The 16,330-nt window shown below is 38.8% G+C and overlaps 1 protein-coding gene across 1 annotated transcript in view; it reads left to right on the top strand.

The window, feature by feature from the left end:
* The first annotated feature begins 280 nt into the window (after positions 1–280).
* RNF145 (ring finger protein 145) overlaps positions 281–16,330 on the top strand; it is a 62,449-nt gene continuing 46,399 nt past the window's right edge. Inside the window, exons 1-3 of the mRNA XM_061188386.1 lie at positions 281–626; positions 6,933–7,136; positions 15,211–15,319. Coding sequence (XP_061044369.1) covers positions 6,953–7,136; positions 15,211–15,319 — 293 coding nt within the window. The 5' untranslated portion in view covers positions 281–626; positions 6,933–6,952. The remainder of the gene's footprint in view (positions 627–6,932; positions 7,137–15,210; positions 15,320–16,330) is intronic.

Here is a 16,330-nt window from a genome sequence, read left to right as displayed (position 1 = left end):
GTAAGTATGGGTGTGAGCGCGTGTGGCTCCTGGTGTTTGGGGAGTGTGAAAGAGCACGTGTCAGAATGGCGCGTGTCACAGTGCGCGTGCACATGTCGGCGTTGTACGCGTCTCCATTGCGGCGGGAGCCCGCCAGTGTGGGCTGCGGGAGGCTTGTGTCTCCCGCCCACTTACCGGAGGCGGCGCGGGAACCACCCGGCCAGAGCGCCTGCGAGTGACCGCGTGTGCGCGCGCGCCCGTGCGGGGGAGGGGCGCGCCGCGCTGGCAGCGCCGCGCGCAGGCGCGGGAGCCCGGCCACCGCCGCCGCAGAGCGCCGGGGGCTGGAAGAGTGAACGAAAGAGGCTATGGCCGCCGCCGGCTGCTGAAGAGCTCGGCCCGCGAGCGCCTGCCTCCGCGTACGATGGTGACCGCACGGGTCGGGCCGCTGCCGCCGCCGCTGCCGCCGCCCCTCAAGACGCTGCATCCAGGGCCCGGCGCGGAGGAGCCGCCGCTGTGAGCCGCGCCATCCCGGCCCCCGCCGCCGCCGCCCGAGGAGAAGGGGAGGGCAGGCGAGAGAGCCGGGGAGTTGCGGAGTCCGTCTGTCCGCCGGCGGCGCTGCCCCGCGGGGAAGAAGGCCGCAGCCTGAGGTGACCGAGCCGTCCGCCCCGGCCGGCCCATTCCTATCCCGGCGCCCGCTCCGCATGCCACATCCTCTCTCGCCCCCCTCCCCCTTCCCTCCTCCCTTCCCCCATCCAGTCGCCCGCTCTGTCCTCTTCTTCCCCTTCGCCCCTTCCCCCGTTCGCCTCCCTCCTCTTCTCCCAAGCTTCGGCGGCGTCCACATCCCCTCTTCACCCGCAGCGCCCCTCTCTCCCTCCCAACCGCCAGTCCCTCCCGCGGTCCTCCTGGCCCCCCCTTCGGCTGTCTCCGACTCTGCCCTCCCCTCCCGGGGCCCAGCTTAGAGGCCCCTTTCCCGGCTCCCGGGCCTTGTTCGCCGCCTTTCCACCCTCCACCCTCCTGGAGCTCTCTCATCTCCCCCGGCATTCCTTAGATGCCCTCGCTCTGAGCGCTCCCCCATCGCCTCCCCAGTACCCCATTTCGGGGCCTTTTTAAAGCACCTTCCTGAGCTGCCCCTTTCCTAGCTGCTCCTTTCTAGCTCCTTTCTTCCAGTTCCCACTTCCAACTTTCCTTCTTTTTCGTTTTTGTCCACTTTGCTCACAAGCTTCCCTCCCTCTTTTATTTCACCCTAGTCTTCTTTGGTTTACGCAGCCCCAAACTCAGCTTCTCCCCTTTCATTCGGTTTGAGGTTGTTTGGGGGTGCGGAAAGGCCTGTCAAGTCATTCTTCGAGTGGGGACCCATTTGCTCTGCATGGCGTCTGTCAGTCCTTTTTTTTACAGTAAAAGGGGTCCTCATCCCTTTTTGTCCCCATCGCTTCCTCTCTCGTTTGCCATCCTTTCTGCATCCCCCTCCACTTATGCTTTTACCAACCAAGGACCCCGAGACCCTTGCCCTCCTTCAGGAATGGGTCCCCTTTCTGTTCAGGGATGAAGAACTTCGCTCGTGTCTTTCTTCAGAATCTTTTTGGTGCGTGGCGCGGCCGAGCCAGCACCCTTGGCCAGACAGGAGGGGAGCTCCCTGGCACGGGCCTCTCTCCTGGCAGAGTTTTTGTGGACGTAATCCCTTAGCCCCGCGGCAGCGCCTGCTTTGCAGCGAGCTGGGTTGGGGTTACTATAGTTCAAACGCAACTGAGATCAGCAGGCGTGGGGGGCGGGGGAGGAGGTGCGGGGAGAGAGGAAGGGGGCTTTGCAGTGAGAAGGCATCAAAGATTAATGGATGGCTTTGCATCGCAGTCTGCAGTAAACAGGAAACTAGTTTGAAAGGAAAGGAGAGGGACTGTGTCTTTTTATTTTTTTAAATACGGACTGTGCAGTTCTGGTGAATCTTGAATCCTGCCCAAAGGATGAGCTGTCGGTGCTGCAGTCATGACCCAGGCTGAGCGCCCAATGACAGAGAGAGCAGTTTTTATTTCCTCTGTCTGGCTGCTTAAGTTGAAGGATGGCCCTTGTATTCAGAGTGGACTCCCTATCTTTGTCGATTAGGAGATGACCAGAAACCACAGAATTGCTAGTAGTTTATGTGGAAATCAGGTACATACAAAGTTAGCTAGCAATGAGTGGGAGTGGGGAGGACCAGCTATATTTAAAACGTGTGCCAATGCTTATGTAAGAAGTGCGTTCTTCTCCCTGGTATCTAAGTTTTTGGCTGAGTTTACTTATGATTTTGGGTTTTTGCTCTGCCCTCTGACATTTTCAGGGATATGGACAGCCAGAAAATCTGTCTTTCTGAAGATTGGCTTTAGCTGATGGTAGAATTTTGTTTTGTTTTTCAAATTGGATTGGACAAAGGGGATTGATGATGAATGATAGTTTTTCTTCTGTGCTGAGGGAAAAAGGTGTAAAGACTTTCGGCATTAAATTATCTAATACTGTACTGAATAATTTTAAATTGGATTATATGGCATTCTTTGTTTTGTTCAGGAGATGTGAATTCTGTTCATTTTTTGGGTAAGATAACATTTTCATTTCTTTTTCTTATTTAACATAATTCTTCAGATGAGAAGAGCTATGACTTTAAAAACTTAGGTTTTTCGTATTGTTGATGATTTGTTTGATTTCTTCATATTCAAAACCAAAATGTAGTGTTTTCAGGGAAGTGTAGAATGAGGCCCCCTGTGTGTCCTAACCACAAACGTGAAGGACGAACTGTGCAATGTTATACTTGTACAGGACATTCTTGTGTTTGTAAGTAGCAACTTGCTGCTTCCAAGCCTGGGAATGTCATTTAATGAAATCGTTTGGTCCTCTTTTTGGTTAGCTTTTGTTGAGCCTTTTTTTTTGCCGTTATTGGAAAGAAAGGATGGAATTTGTTTTTAAAGCTGTTTTACTGTGTAAAGCATCTATGAGTCGCATTTAGTTTTCATTACTTTCTGAGATGGTGTGGTGGAGTGTTATTTTCCCAGTTCTTTTCACATTTCAAGGAGGAAATTTAAAAATCATGCACATTTGTGACCACCTAGAGGGGTGGGATAGGGAGGGTGGGACGGAGACGAAAGAGGGAGGAGATATGGGGATATGCGTATACGTTTAGCTGATTCACTTTGATATAAAGCAGAAACTGGTGCACCATTGTGGAGCACTTATACTCCAATACAGATGTTAAAAAAAAATCATGCACAGAAGGCAAAATGTACGTAACTGAACAAGGCAGGAAGTATCTTATATATTTGGCTTTAGAGAGTGTCAGGCCTTTGAATTTTCTTTGCCTTCAGCTCTTCTGCTTATTTTTGAGGCTTATTTGGTATTGTTTTGGTTTTAAGAGAATTTTGAGCTCCCTCTGACTTAGAATATGCTCATTAGCACTAACAAATCTAAGAAGAAGATAAATTAGGCTTGAACCAAACAGCTTAGTGGTATAATAATCTCTTTACCCCAGTAGAGAAGGCTCCATTTTTATTTCACGTTTTTAAGTTAGTCATTTGGCACATGTGAGTGATTTCAGGAATCTGCAAGTAAGATATATTTCAACATTTTGTTTAGCTGTTGGTTTAGTGTGTGGTGCCAGAGTGTGGTGTATGGTATTTGTCTGTGATGGTCACCACCCTATCATATGGCACTTCTACTGCAGAAAGGTTCAAAATGTGTTTCCCCCCCCCCCTCTTTTGTTTCCACAGCTCTTGTGGGTAACATTTTAGATTTGGTTTTCTGTGTGTTAAACTTGTTTCCTCCATGTCCCTCCCCTATACATGGCCAGTTTGCCAGTGATGTACTGAAATATCACTCATATACAGAAATAAATGAAACATTTAGTAAGCAATATATTTGTTATTAAATGGGATATTTCGTTCTCTGCAGGCAGTAGAGTTTAGGGATCTGTCTTGGATGTTCTTTTGTATCAATAGCTTTAGGAACCCAAGATTTTCTTTTTATTCTTGTTCTGTTTGTGAGGCAGGAGTAGTGGTAATTAAGAGGGAATGTATACCATTCTGCTAATGGCCTTTTGTAATAGAAATATGGTCCTCTGTAAGAACTGGGAGATTTTTTTCCTTAGCATTTCAAATTTTGATTTCTAATACAGGATTGGTTTAAATTTTTTTCTTTACCCCTATAAGAGCTACAATAAATAGTGAAAGTGGGCACAGTTAAAAATAACGAAAACATTAAAAACATACAAAGGCTCTAAGTCAGATGAAATAAATATGGACCACGAATATTTTTTATTTATGTGTGTATGTATGTATTTATGGTTGCGTTGGCTCTTCGTTGCTGCGTGCGGGCTTTCTCTAGTTGCGGCGAGCGGGGTCTACTCTTCGTCGCGGTGCGCAGGCTTCTCATTGCGGTGGCTTCTCTTGTTGCGGAGCACGGGCTCTAGGGCTGCGGGCTTCAGCAGTTGTGGCTTGCAGGCTCTAGAGCGCAGGCTCAGTAGTTGTGGCACACGGGCTTAGTTGCTCCGTGGCATGTGGGATCTTCCTGGACCAGGGCTCGAACCTGTGTCCCCTGCATTGGCAGGTGGATTCTTAACCACTGAGCCACCAGGGAAGTCCTGGACCACAAATATTAACTCAGTAATTGTCTCTTTTTGTTGTTGTTGTTACTTACAAAAGCAGTAGTGATTTATATTGGACTCTAGAATATGGAAAAATACTTTTCCATTATAGAATAAAGCCTGTCAGTGATGTTTTTACCTAGGTCCATGGTAATTTTCACACTGGTGACTGGTGGTTTGTGACAAAAATCTATCATTTGTGTACTTTGAAATGAACTCCAAGAGTGCATTGAGTTACCAGTTTGACCACCAGAGTAAGTAGTTACTTTCTGTGTATTTCCTTAAGTCATCTAGATAGCTTAGGCACATTACATTACACTTTTTACCAAGAATTTATTTTTTCAAGTGGGCTGCTCCCCACCAAGTAATACATGGGTATACTGAAACATTTGGCAAACAGAAAAAGATAGAGGGGAATAAAAATCACCCCAGGGCCACTGTTGAAAGGATGTTAATGTGAATATTTTGGTGTATATCTTCCCAGAATATTTTTTTTTCTTAATAATATCATGAGCTTTGAGAAATTTAGGTTCCTAAATGGCATAATTTGTAATAAATGTTGATTAGAGATTTTATTTCTCAGCACTTTTTTCTCCTTAGGACACAGCTATTTGGTTGTGATTCTCTCACAATATTATCTTTTTCTTATATAGGAAAATTATTAAAGCGGTGTTGTTCTTTTAAAGTAATCAGAATTACAGTTCTTATTTATAAAAATGTTAATTCTGCATTATTGGTAGGATATATATAACATTTGGGTAGTGGGAATGATATGTAATAAATCAGTTTTTAAGTGATTGAAAAACTTATATTAATGGTTTGCCAAGTTGAGCTGCTTTTTTTTCCCCCCAGCTATCTGAGCTAGGAAGCTATGAAAATTAGAGGGTGAAATGGAAATACTGACAAATATTTAACCATAGCATAGCAATCTGTCACTATAATTTTCTTCAGAAATCAATGTTTTCATTTGTTCTGTAATGTCTGAAATTACTGCCAAAGCTAGAAGTGTGTTTTGCTTTCTCAGCAAAGTTCTTAAAAGAATATTGTCAGAGCCAACAATCTAGAATTATCATTACTCCTAAAATTGTCCTTTACCACTTCCGTTTGTTCTCTTCTCTTGTCTATAATTCCTTGGATTAATTTGCAGCTGTATCATATAAAGCAGTATTACGCCAAATTGTCCTTTTAAATAGTAGATTGTCTGGGAGATCCTTCATTTCCTTCCTTTTTTTTTCTTCTCCCCATTCCACCACTACTAATCAACAGCTAAGCAAAGACAGAGGCTGCAGACCCACAATGCCTGACTTCTTCCATGTGCCAGCATGTTTGTGTGTCAGGGGAAGAATTTAATGAGCTTTTTCCTACTTTGAAGGCAGATTGTGGGAATTTCAGACTAAGTTTAATTTTAATGATTCAAGGAAACAATATTGCAAATAATGTTATCTTTACCTATATCATGAGTTCTCTGAACTGTATCTATATCACGTAAATTCAGTACTTCAGTTTTGATTTTAAGTAATAAGGAAAAGGATAGACTACGAGAAGCTGTGCGCTAAATGTGCAATCATGAAATTCTTATTGAGTAACTTAGGCTTTTTCATGTAATAACTATTTAAAATTTGCCCTCTTTTTAAAAAGCTGCATAAATCTCAAAGATTTTTATAGGAGTGGATTTTTCAAGATAATTGGACAAAGGTTACAGTATTCTTATAGGGTGTTTTGTTAAATGCCTAGATTTGGAATTAGGAGGTGTTTTTTTTTTTTTTTTGACCATGCCATGCAGCTTATGGGATTTATTTATTTACTTATTTATTTTTAGCTGCATTGGGTCTTCGTTGCTGTGCGCAGTCTTTCTCTAGTTGCGGCGAGCGGGGGCTGCTCTTTGTTGTGGCGCACAGGCTTCTCATTGTGGTGGCTTCTCTTGTTATGGAGCACGGGCTCTAAGCGCACAGGCTTCAGTAGTTGTGGTGCGCAGGGTCAGTAGTTGTGGCGCACGGGCTTAGTTGCTCTGCGGCATGTGGGATCTTCCTGGACCAGGGCTCAAACCCATGTCCCCTGCATTGGCAGGATTCTTAACTACTGCACCACCAGGGAAGCCCAGGAGCTTTTTATAAACAAATTTTGGGGTCTGAACATTTCATCAAAGTTGAGCAGACCTGAGAGAGTCCATGTGAAAACACAATACAAAGCTTATTTCCTAAATATCTAGAAGTAGTAGATATGTCTAAGGAGCTTTTTTTACATTGTAACATAGTTTTTGTGTAGTATGTGAGAATCCATTAGATTGATAAGAGGATATCTGAAAGCTATTTGAGGTAACTTATTTTTATATATTGTGTCTCCTGAATTTTAGGTCTGCTCCAAGAAAAAAACATGGCTGCAAAGGAGAAACTGGAGGCAGTGTTAAATGTGGCCCTGCGGGTGCCAAGCATCATGCTGTTGGATGTCCTGTACAGATGGGATGTCAGCTCCTTCTTCCAGCAGATCCAGAGGAGTAGCCTCAATAACAACCCTCTTTTCCAGTATAAGTATTTGGCTCTTAATATGCATTATGTAGGTAAGTGTCTACAGTATCTTTCTTAAGCTTCTGGTGAGCATTCTGATTTATTTTATGTCTTTGAATATTCTTAAATTTGGGTAAAATGAAGTCCTTTTACATTGAGATGACAGTAATATAGTTGATGAATATGAATCTTGTTTATAGTCTTATTTGTCTTACAATTGCACATGAATTATTAGGGGTAGAGGAAAACAGACAGTGTTGGATTTATTTTACTGTATGAAACGAGAAGGCAGAAGAAAACATTTTATTTTTTAACTTATTTTTTTCTTCTAGGTTTATAAGATATAATTGATGTACATAGAAGAAAACATTTTAGATTTTAATATGAATAAAATAAATAACAGGAAATACTTTTCCAGGCATTTGGCCTGTTCTAATTTGTCATTATTTTGGGGTTTGGTAGTAATTCAGAAAGTAAGCTTTTTAAAATGCAGTATTTTTATTGTTGCAAAACATTAGTATCATTTGAAGGTAAAGTATTCATTTCAGTTAAATGAAATATGGAAAATGATATTATAATATTAAGAAAAGTACTCCTTGAAATATAATTGATATGATTTGGAGTTAGTGGTAGAAATAATGTGGAAAGAAATTAGAGTTAAAGGTTAAAGAAATTAAAGTCAAGAAATACAGGCAGGAAGCAGATAAAATCCATCTAGAATAAAAGTCATGATTCTTAATTTTTAGGTTAGTTTTTGTTTTATATGTAATGATAGCAACAATATATTTTCATTTAACATTGCTGTTTTATAACTCAAGATGTGGTTTGAATGATGTACTGTAGTGGTTTTATTAATATTTTTATTATTAGAATTGTCTGTCAACAAGTATATCTTTTTAAAATTTGTAAAGCTTATCTTTTATAAAATTGTTAAGGGTTGTCCTGTCTCTGTGAGACTTATTTTTATCTATAAAAGAACTTTCTGCGTTTCAGAGCTTAGCCCTGAGAACCCCTTACAGCTCTAAGAGATTACCAAGTAAGCCATTGTGGGAAGGAGTGTGGTATAGTAGAAAAGACAGTGCACGAGAGGCAGAACATCTGGGTACAATAAACTCATCTCTCTTAGTTGGCACTACCTTGGGAAAATCTCTGAAATGAGAAGGTTCTTTTATGCTGCAAAACACTAATTCTCAGCCCTTTATTCAAGGCTTGTATGTTAGCCAATTTATGGAAAATAATTCCAGTCTGTAGTAGAAGAACAATTGGGTACTTGGCTTAGATTTTTAGCTTGATCAGCTAAAGTAATTCGTACTGTGGTTTTAAAAATGTGATTATCATATGTATTATTTCTGAATAGATTGAAATATTTATTATAAAAACAGCTGCCTAATAACCAGAAACATTAATTGCAGAAATTGTATGGGTCCTAGTACAGTTGCAGTTCATACTCACCAGCTTATAACTTTGGGAACTCAACTGAGCCTTCTTTTTTTTTTTTGAGAATTTATTATTTATTTATTTATTTTAAAATACAGTTTTATGCAAATAAAAACAAAGGACAGCTCATTGGAATTTCTGCCCTCCTTAAGGAAAGACATCAATACTTTTACAAGCTTAGCCTCATTCAGATAGAATTTGGAGGCTTTCAGTCTTCTTTTATTATTATTTATTTATTTTTCGTTGCTGCACACGGGCTTTCCCTAATTGCGGAGAGCAGGGGCTACTCTTCGTTGCGGCGCGCGGGCTTCTCATTGCGGTGGCTTCTCCTGTTGCGGAGCACGGGCTCTAGGTGCACAGGCTCAGTAGTTGTGGCACACAGGCTTAGTTGCTCCACGGCATGTGGGGTCTTCCTGGACCAGGGCTCGAACCCGTGTCCCCCTGCATTGGCAGGAGGATTCTTAACCACTGCGCCACCAGGGAAGCCCCAGTTGAGCCTCCTTAAATACACTTATTACATGCTATGGTAGAGTAAGCTCAGTGATTACATGAGTAGATATTTTAAGCTTGATCAGTTTTTTGGTTAGAGTAACCTCTGTGTCAGTATTATGTAGTGTTTATGTAATGTTCCAGTTTACAGAATTTCACCCTTAAATAAATTTTTAAAATTGGTAGTTTATGGTTCAAAAACCAAAAAGCATAAAAGGTACACAGTGAAAAGTGCCTTCCTCCTATCTCTGTTCCTCATCCACTAAGTTCTCACTTTGAGTCCCAACAAGTAGCTATTTTTATTTCCTTGTGTATAATTCTACGGATATTTTTATGCATGTATAAGTAAATATAAAGATATATTGATATATAAATGTAAATATAATATAGAAGTACAAATGTATATATTTCCCTTTTTAGGACAGATGATAATACTACTCTTCTGAAACTTTGTTTTAACTTAATGATGTATCATAGAGCCATAACTGCTGTTTTTAGATATTTACTGTTTTTTTACGTTGACACTTTCTGTTCTGCCAAATCTTAAGATTCTGATTAACTGTTGAGGCCTCACTCTCCCCCCAGCCCTCCAATTCTGTTTCATAGTGGCACAGTACCCTTGTATGGCTGTACCGTAATTTATTGCACGAATTACTTCATTGGAGGATGTTTTAGATAGCTTCTGTCTTCTGCTGTTTCATTCAGTGTTGTACTAAATAATTTTGTATAGCCATCATTTCAACAGGTGCAAATATAGCCTTGGGATAAGTTATTAGAAGTGAAACTGCCGGGTTAAAGAGTATATATACATTTGTACTATTGATTGATACCGCTCTCCATAGGATTTTACTATTTTGTACCTCCACAAACGGTGGATGAGAGTTCCTGAAATCCTATATCCTTATCAAAACAGAGTTATCAAACTTTAATATTTGGCTGCTCAGTAAGTGAAAAATGGTTGTTTTTTAATGTAGTATTAATTTGTATTTCTCTTATGAGTGAGATTGAATTTATTCACGTGTTTTAAAAAAACGTGTATTTCCTCCTCTGAGAGTTGTCAGTACCTGTCCCTTGCTCACTTTTCTATGGGTTTGTTAGCCTTTTCTTACCAATTTATGGGAGTTTGGTATATATTTGGGAAATAAACCCTGTGTGATGAGTTGGAATTATATTTTCCAATTTCAGTTCTCTTGATTTTGCTTCAGATTTTTTTGACATGCAGAATTTGTTTTATGTGATTGAATTTATCATTTTTTTTCTATAGCTTTAGGATTTTGAATCAATTTAAAAAAGCCTTCTCTGTTTTTGAGTTTATAAAGAATTGTCATGTTTTATTGCATTATTTTTGTTTTATCATTTTTTACATTTAAGTCTTTTGCTCCATTTAGAATTTATCTGCTTGTACAGTGTGTTTTATTCCATTTCTAAACTTTTTTTTCTGTTTTTTTAGTTTCTTATTATTGAGGATTTAGATTATATTTTACTGTCTGATAGAATTAGTCTCTTCATTTATCTTTATTTCCCTCTCTGAGTTTTTTTGTTATTATTAGTTTTCTATATAAACTTCAGAATTATCTAATCTTGTTCCAAAAACAACCCTGTTGACCTTTTTGCTGAGATTGCAAACTATTAAAATTTTAAGTTAGGATGAAGAGAGAACTTAAGGATGCTAACTCTTCCTTAACACAGAGAGACTTGCTATGTTCAGATTTCTTTTGAGTCCTTCTGGAGTGTTTAAAGTTTTCTTTATATAGGTCTTAGACTTATTGTTAAGTTTGTTCCTAGGTATTTTATCTTTTTTATTATGAGTTTTTTTCCCCTTTATAGCCTCTAATTGTTTGTTATTAAGAGCTTAAAAATCAAGGTGGGCAGTGTTAATATTTTTGCTTATGGAGTATAATTGTACCTTTGAACTTAGAAGCTTTCCAGTGTTGGTTCTGTCTGAGAACAGCAAAGAAAAGTGACTGTCCAAATGTAATTGGTGGAATGTTAATTATAGAACTGTTTTGCAGCATATAGGATATAAAAAGGGGAATAGAAATAATATTGAAAAGGAAGAATGGGGCTGTTTGTGAAAAGCCCTGAATACAGATGTTAGGTATTGTGCTTAATTTGGTAGCTAGTGATGGGTCAGTAAGGAATTTTGAGCAGGTGAGCTGCATCTTAAAATTGATTAGGCAATGTTGTATAGGATAATGGGTTGGGGAGGGGAGAAACTGGAGGTAAGAAGACCAATTAGGATATTAGGCAAGAGGTAATGAGAGCCAGAGCTAGCATGGTAGCAGTAGCAAAGGAAAGAGTGGATATGAGAATAGTTCTGTTGTAACTGCAGTCATTAAAATCATTAGTGACCTAACATGTAAAACTCAAACTTCATTTATATCCCTATTCTGCAGACCTTTCCATGTTTGTGAAGCTGTTGACCACTTTCTCTTTCTTAAAAATGTTTCTGGATTCTTCTAACTTATTGACCATTCCTTCTGACTCTTTTGCTGTATTTTTTTCTTTGGACTTCTTTAGTCTTGATATTCCCAGAATTTGTGTTTAATTTTCATCTTCTGTTGTTTGGGTGATTTCGCATAGTTTTGGCTACAAATCTCTATCTACACTTTTCACAGCTTTTTTGACCACCGTAGCCTATGGTGGTGTTCCTCCTCTTTGATCCCATGGTATCCAGTTCATACCTCCACCATAGCACTTATTGTGCTGCATTCTAAGGGTCCATATGCTCATCTGTCTTCCTAACTAGATTGTTAACTCCTTTAAGGTAGGATTGGGGTTGTCTGTTATCTCAGTATTCCCAGTACTTAGCTAGTGCCTGATGCTGAATAAATGAATTTCTAACTACCGTTAGATATCTCCACCTAAATATTCTACAGACACCTCAACTTATTACTGAACTCATCATCTTTACTTCAACTCAAACCTCTTCCTTCTTGTGTATTTCCTGTCTTAATAGCAAAGCCATCCTCTCAGTTATCTAAGCTAAAAACAGCAGAACCATCTTCACTTCCTTGTTCTCAACCACTCACCAGTAGATCACCACTAAGACCTATTTGAATATGTATCTCATAGCTGACCCTGCCAACTCTATATCCAAAGCTACTGTTTTATTCCATGTCCTCATTTTTTCCCCCACTGCTAAAATAATCCTTTAAATATTAGAAATTTCTATATTTTGTTAGGAAGATTCATCAATGTTATTTTAAGCAGGTCATCATTTTTAAATACTGCCAGTCTTGCTTTTTAATTATACATTACTGTTGGGTTAGCTTCATCATTATCAATTTAGTTTGTTGTGTTCTGTTTGGATAATCCTATAGCATGAATAGTGATGCATATTTGCATCCGCAGTAGTTTTGTATTTTTCAAATAATTAGATTATGTATACAGTTGACCTTTGAACTGTGCAGGTCCACTTATATGTGGATTTTTTCAGTAGATACGTACTACAGTACTACATGATCCACAGTTGGTTGAATCCATGGATGTGGAACTGTGGATACGGTGGGCAACTGTAAAGTTACACTCAGGTTTTCTACTGAAGACGAGGGGGAGGGGTTGGTGCTCCTAACCCCGGCATTGTTCAAGGATCAACTGTTTATTGTAGTTCGGATGATTTATTCCTACTGCTCTTATATCAGCATAAGTATTCATAATCTCTCAAAAATCTTCTTGTGTGATATATTTTATTATCACAGAATTATTTTTTCACTGGAATGTGAAAATGGGGGTATAGGTGAGCCATAGGGTTTTTGTTGTTTTTTGTTTTCTTACCTCACCTAAATGGTATCTAAAGGATCTGAGAACATTAGCCCAGGCTAAGCTCCTTATTATCATATTTAAGTCTTTATACTGAGGCTTTAGCCACCAGTTCTATCAGCATCATCTCCCAGTACCCTCCCAATACTCTTTCTATTTACACCAGAATCTAGTCTAGCCTATAGAATTTACTGTCTCCTGAAAATATCCTTCGTGCTTTCATGGCTTTTGGACCTGCTGTGTTCTTTTTTCTTAGAATGTTTCCCCCTTTTCTTAGCCTAGTAAAGATCCATTCATTCTTTGAGGTCCAGGTGAAACTTAATCACTTAACCATAGCCCTTCCAATTTTTGTTTAATAGAGCACCAGTAATGTATCATACTTTTGTTCTTGTTTGTTTTTTCACTAGACTGTGAATCTTTTTTTTTTCTTTGGATTTTCCATGTCTAGGAATGCATATGGATCACACTTTACACATAATAATGTTGGTTGAATGACTGAATAATTGAAAGAATGAACGAAATGAGTATGTTCAATCTAGAGGATTTGGCAGCTCATTTTATGAAATGTGCAGGAGAAGGGAAAGATAATATCTGGAAAGGAAAACGATAGTTCATTAAAAGTCAAGAATTTAAGGAAACGTTTCATGCAATAGACTGATTAGAAAATCCTTCAACCACAAACAGTAAAAATGCTTGCTAAATATAATAAACATCCTTTTAAATACTTCTAAGGTCCTGTGAGATAGGGATTAACACAAGTATTTGGGGGAAATTATTTTAAGAAGTGAAAAGCAAATAGAAATATGTATATCTGGCTTCTGCTGGGTTGTTCTTGAAGTTAGGATGTGTGGGAAGTCTGTAGTCTGTAGCACCACTCCTGTTTCTTTAGCTTTAAGCATGATCGATTCAGCATGAGCGAGACATTCGGTGCTAAGAAGGGACATCTGTGCCCTAATAAAGACTCATTCATAAGAGGAAAATAAACTAGGATCAGATTTTTGCAAGACATAGAATGTTACACTGAGAGGTTCAAAACTTTTGAAGGTTTTAGAGCAAGAGAGTTGTCTAAATGAAAGTGATAGTTTTGGGAATATTACCCTGGTAACAAAGCATAGGATGGATAAGGATGGGAAGAGACAAAGAAAAATAGCAATTAGTATCAATAAATTATTACATTACGGAGCGGATTAAGATGGGGCATAGGGACTGGAAAGGAGGGGTAACGTAAGAGATCTGTTGAGGAAGACTCAGTGGGACTGGGTGATAACAGGGGACTCAGGTTTGGGTCAGAGTGAATGGGATTTAGGAGAGTGAAAGAGGGTGAGGTGAGCTAGCTTGTTGAAGGAGGAGGATGGGAGCTCAGTTTGTACTCATTGTACATGAGAACCTTTAAGTGGAGTATATCTCAGGCATCATGAGCTATGAGATGTCTACTTAGAATAGGAAATGAGTAAGGTTTTTTGCTTATGTAGTGGGTTCTCAGAACTATTGTTGTGTCATCTGGAATGGTATATTTGAAACAAGAAAATAGATTGTTTGAGCTAGATACTTTATATAGAGAATAGAAGTTGTTCAGGAACTAAATTTTCTGTGTTCACTTGAGAGGGTGAAAAGAAAGTAGAGAGGAGGATTTAGAGGGTAAAAGGAAATCCACGTCACAGAGCCAGAGAATAAGTTTTGAGGGTAGTTGCTTCAGATGCTGGGACAAAGATTAAACTTGAGTCTTAGATTTGTCAAGTAGGTAATTGTTGACTTTCAAGTTTCTTTAGAGAAAAGAAAAGGGGGTTTGTAGAGGATCTAAGATTGTAAAGGGTAAAGAGGGAATAATAGTTAGAAAATAGAGGCTTTGGTACAGATAATTTATAACATTTGTCAGTGGAATGAGAAAAATAGGTAATAGGAAAAGGAGAAATCAGTGTGGAGAGAAGTTTTTCTTTAAGACTGGGGAGAAGAGCCCTGCACATCCTTTGAAAAGAGAGTTGAGGATGGTGTCAAGGGAATGATTGAAGATATAGGAGGTAGAGGGTCTTTTGGAGTTGGAAAAATAAAATCTGAGTCACACAGAAAGCGCAGTCATAGAGAGGGACAGTAAGACACTCAGTTCTTCTGGGACTAGAGAATGAGAGAAATGGCATAGAAGAAATAAGGAGACAAGGAAAGGTAGATGATGGAGTAATCCTCTTGTACCTTTGTGTGATATATTTGATTATAAAGTAGAAAAATTTACAAAGGAAGTGAAAAATGCTTTATATTTTTAATAGAAAAATCCATACTGATTTTGCTGTCCTAAACTTGCTTTGGTAGTGAAGTAAAAAACCTCAAAGTTGTTGAAACCTAATTGGGAAGTAATTTACTTCAAGCTCTTTTTATTATTGTAATTAACTGGAAGACTAAATTAGAATTGAATTTTATTTATATCTCTCTTAACTTCTACTACAGGTTATATCTTAAGTGTTGTGCTACTAACCTTGCCCAGGCAGCATCTGGTTCAGCTTTACCTATATTTTTTGACTGCCCTGCTCCTCTATGCTGGACATCAAATCTCCAGGTAAGAATGTGAGCCATTTTTGAAATGTATGACTGAATTTAAAGTTTTCCTTTACCAATAAAATACTTTTCATGAACACTGTTAAGAAGCTGAGGCTTTGGTAGGTATCCAAAACAGATTTTTTTTTTGATACTTGTTTTCTAAATGAATATTATCATATAGGATTAATAGCTGGGGTTATGTCTCAAAATTTTTTTCTGCTTTTAAAAACAATCTTACTATGAAATGGACCTTAAGGGCATGTTTACAAAGATACCCATGAGCTTTTCTTTATTACCTGAGAAAAGAATATCCAAAGACAGGATACAGGAACTATTTAACAATTATGGACTTCATTACTGTCATCATTTTAGGAAGTCGGTTTATGATGCATGAGTTATCAGCATAAGGTGCAACCATGTATATAGTGGATGATTGATATAAATTATTTCATGAGGTTAATTGTATAGCTCAGAACTTCTGCCTCTTTAGAAGTATTGTCTGTTTGTCTTGGTCTGCTGGTCCTAAATTTTAAGACTCTGGTCTGCCAATGAATATGAGCTTCTTACTTTGAAACAATATTAAAATTGTTAATATTGTTAACAGTAAATGTAATGGGGTAGAATAAGTTTTGTGGGTACAATATTTGTTTTGATTGAAATGTATAACTGTAACAAAATGTACTCCCAGTTCTAAGAAGAGTGGCAGTTACTTTGCATATATAACAAGATATAATTTTCTAGAGGTTTGAAACACAGATTTTGGTGTAGGTTTGAAATTTAATCTTAGAAATAGCATTTTTGTATTACTAGAATTGAATGGTTGACTTTTAGAAAACCTTTTTCCCCCTGATTATAAAATTATACTGTTCGCTGTAGGCAGTTTTTGGGAAATATAGAAAATTTAAAGGCAGTAGCAATCACCTGAAATTATACCACCCTGAGATAGACCTGTTAAGATTCTGTTATTTCCTTCCAGTTTTTTAATACCTTCCACTTTTCACCACTTCATTGGGTACAAAAGAGTGACAGT

Source organism: Eubalaena glacialis, chromosome 4, assembly GCF_028564815.1.
Source record: "Eubalaena glacialis isolate mEubGla1 chromosome 4, mEubGla1.1.hap2.+ XY, whole genome shotgun sequence".
In the NCBI taxonomy this organism is placed as follows: Eukaryota; Metazoa; Chordata; class Mammalia; order Artiodactyla; family Balaenidae; genus Eubalaena; species Eubalaena glacialis.
The sequence above is the reverse complement of the archived record's forward strand: the minus strand, read 5'-3'. Positions and strand labels throughout refer to the sequence as shown.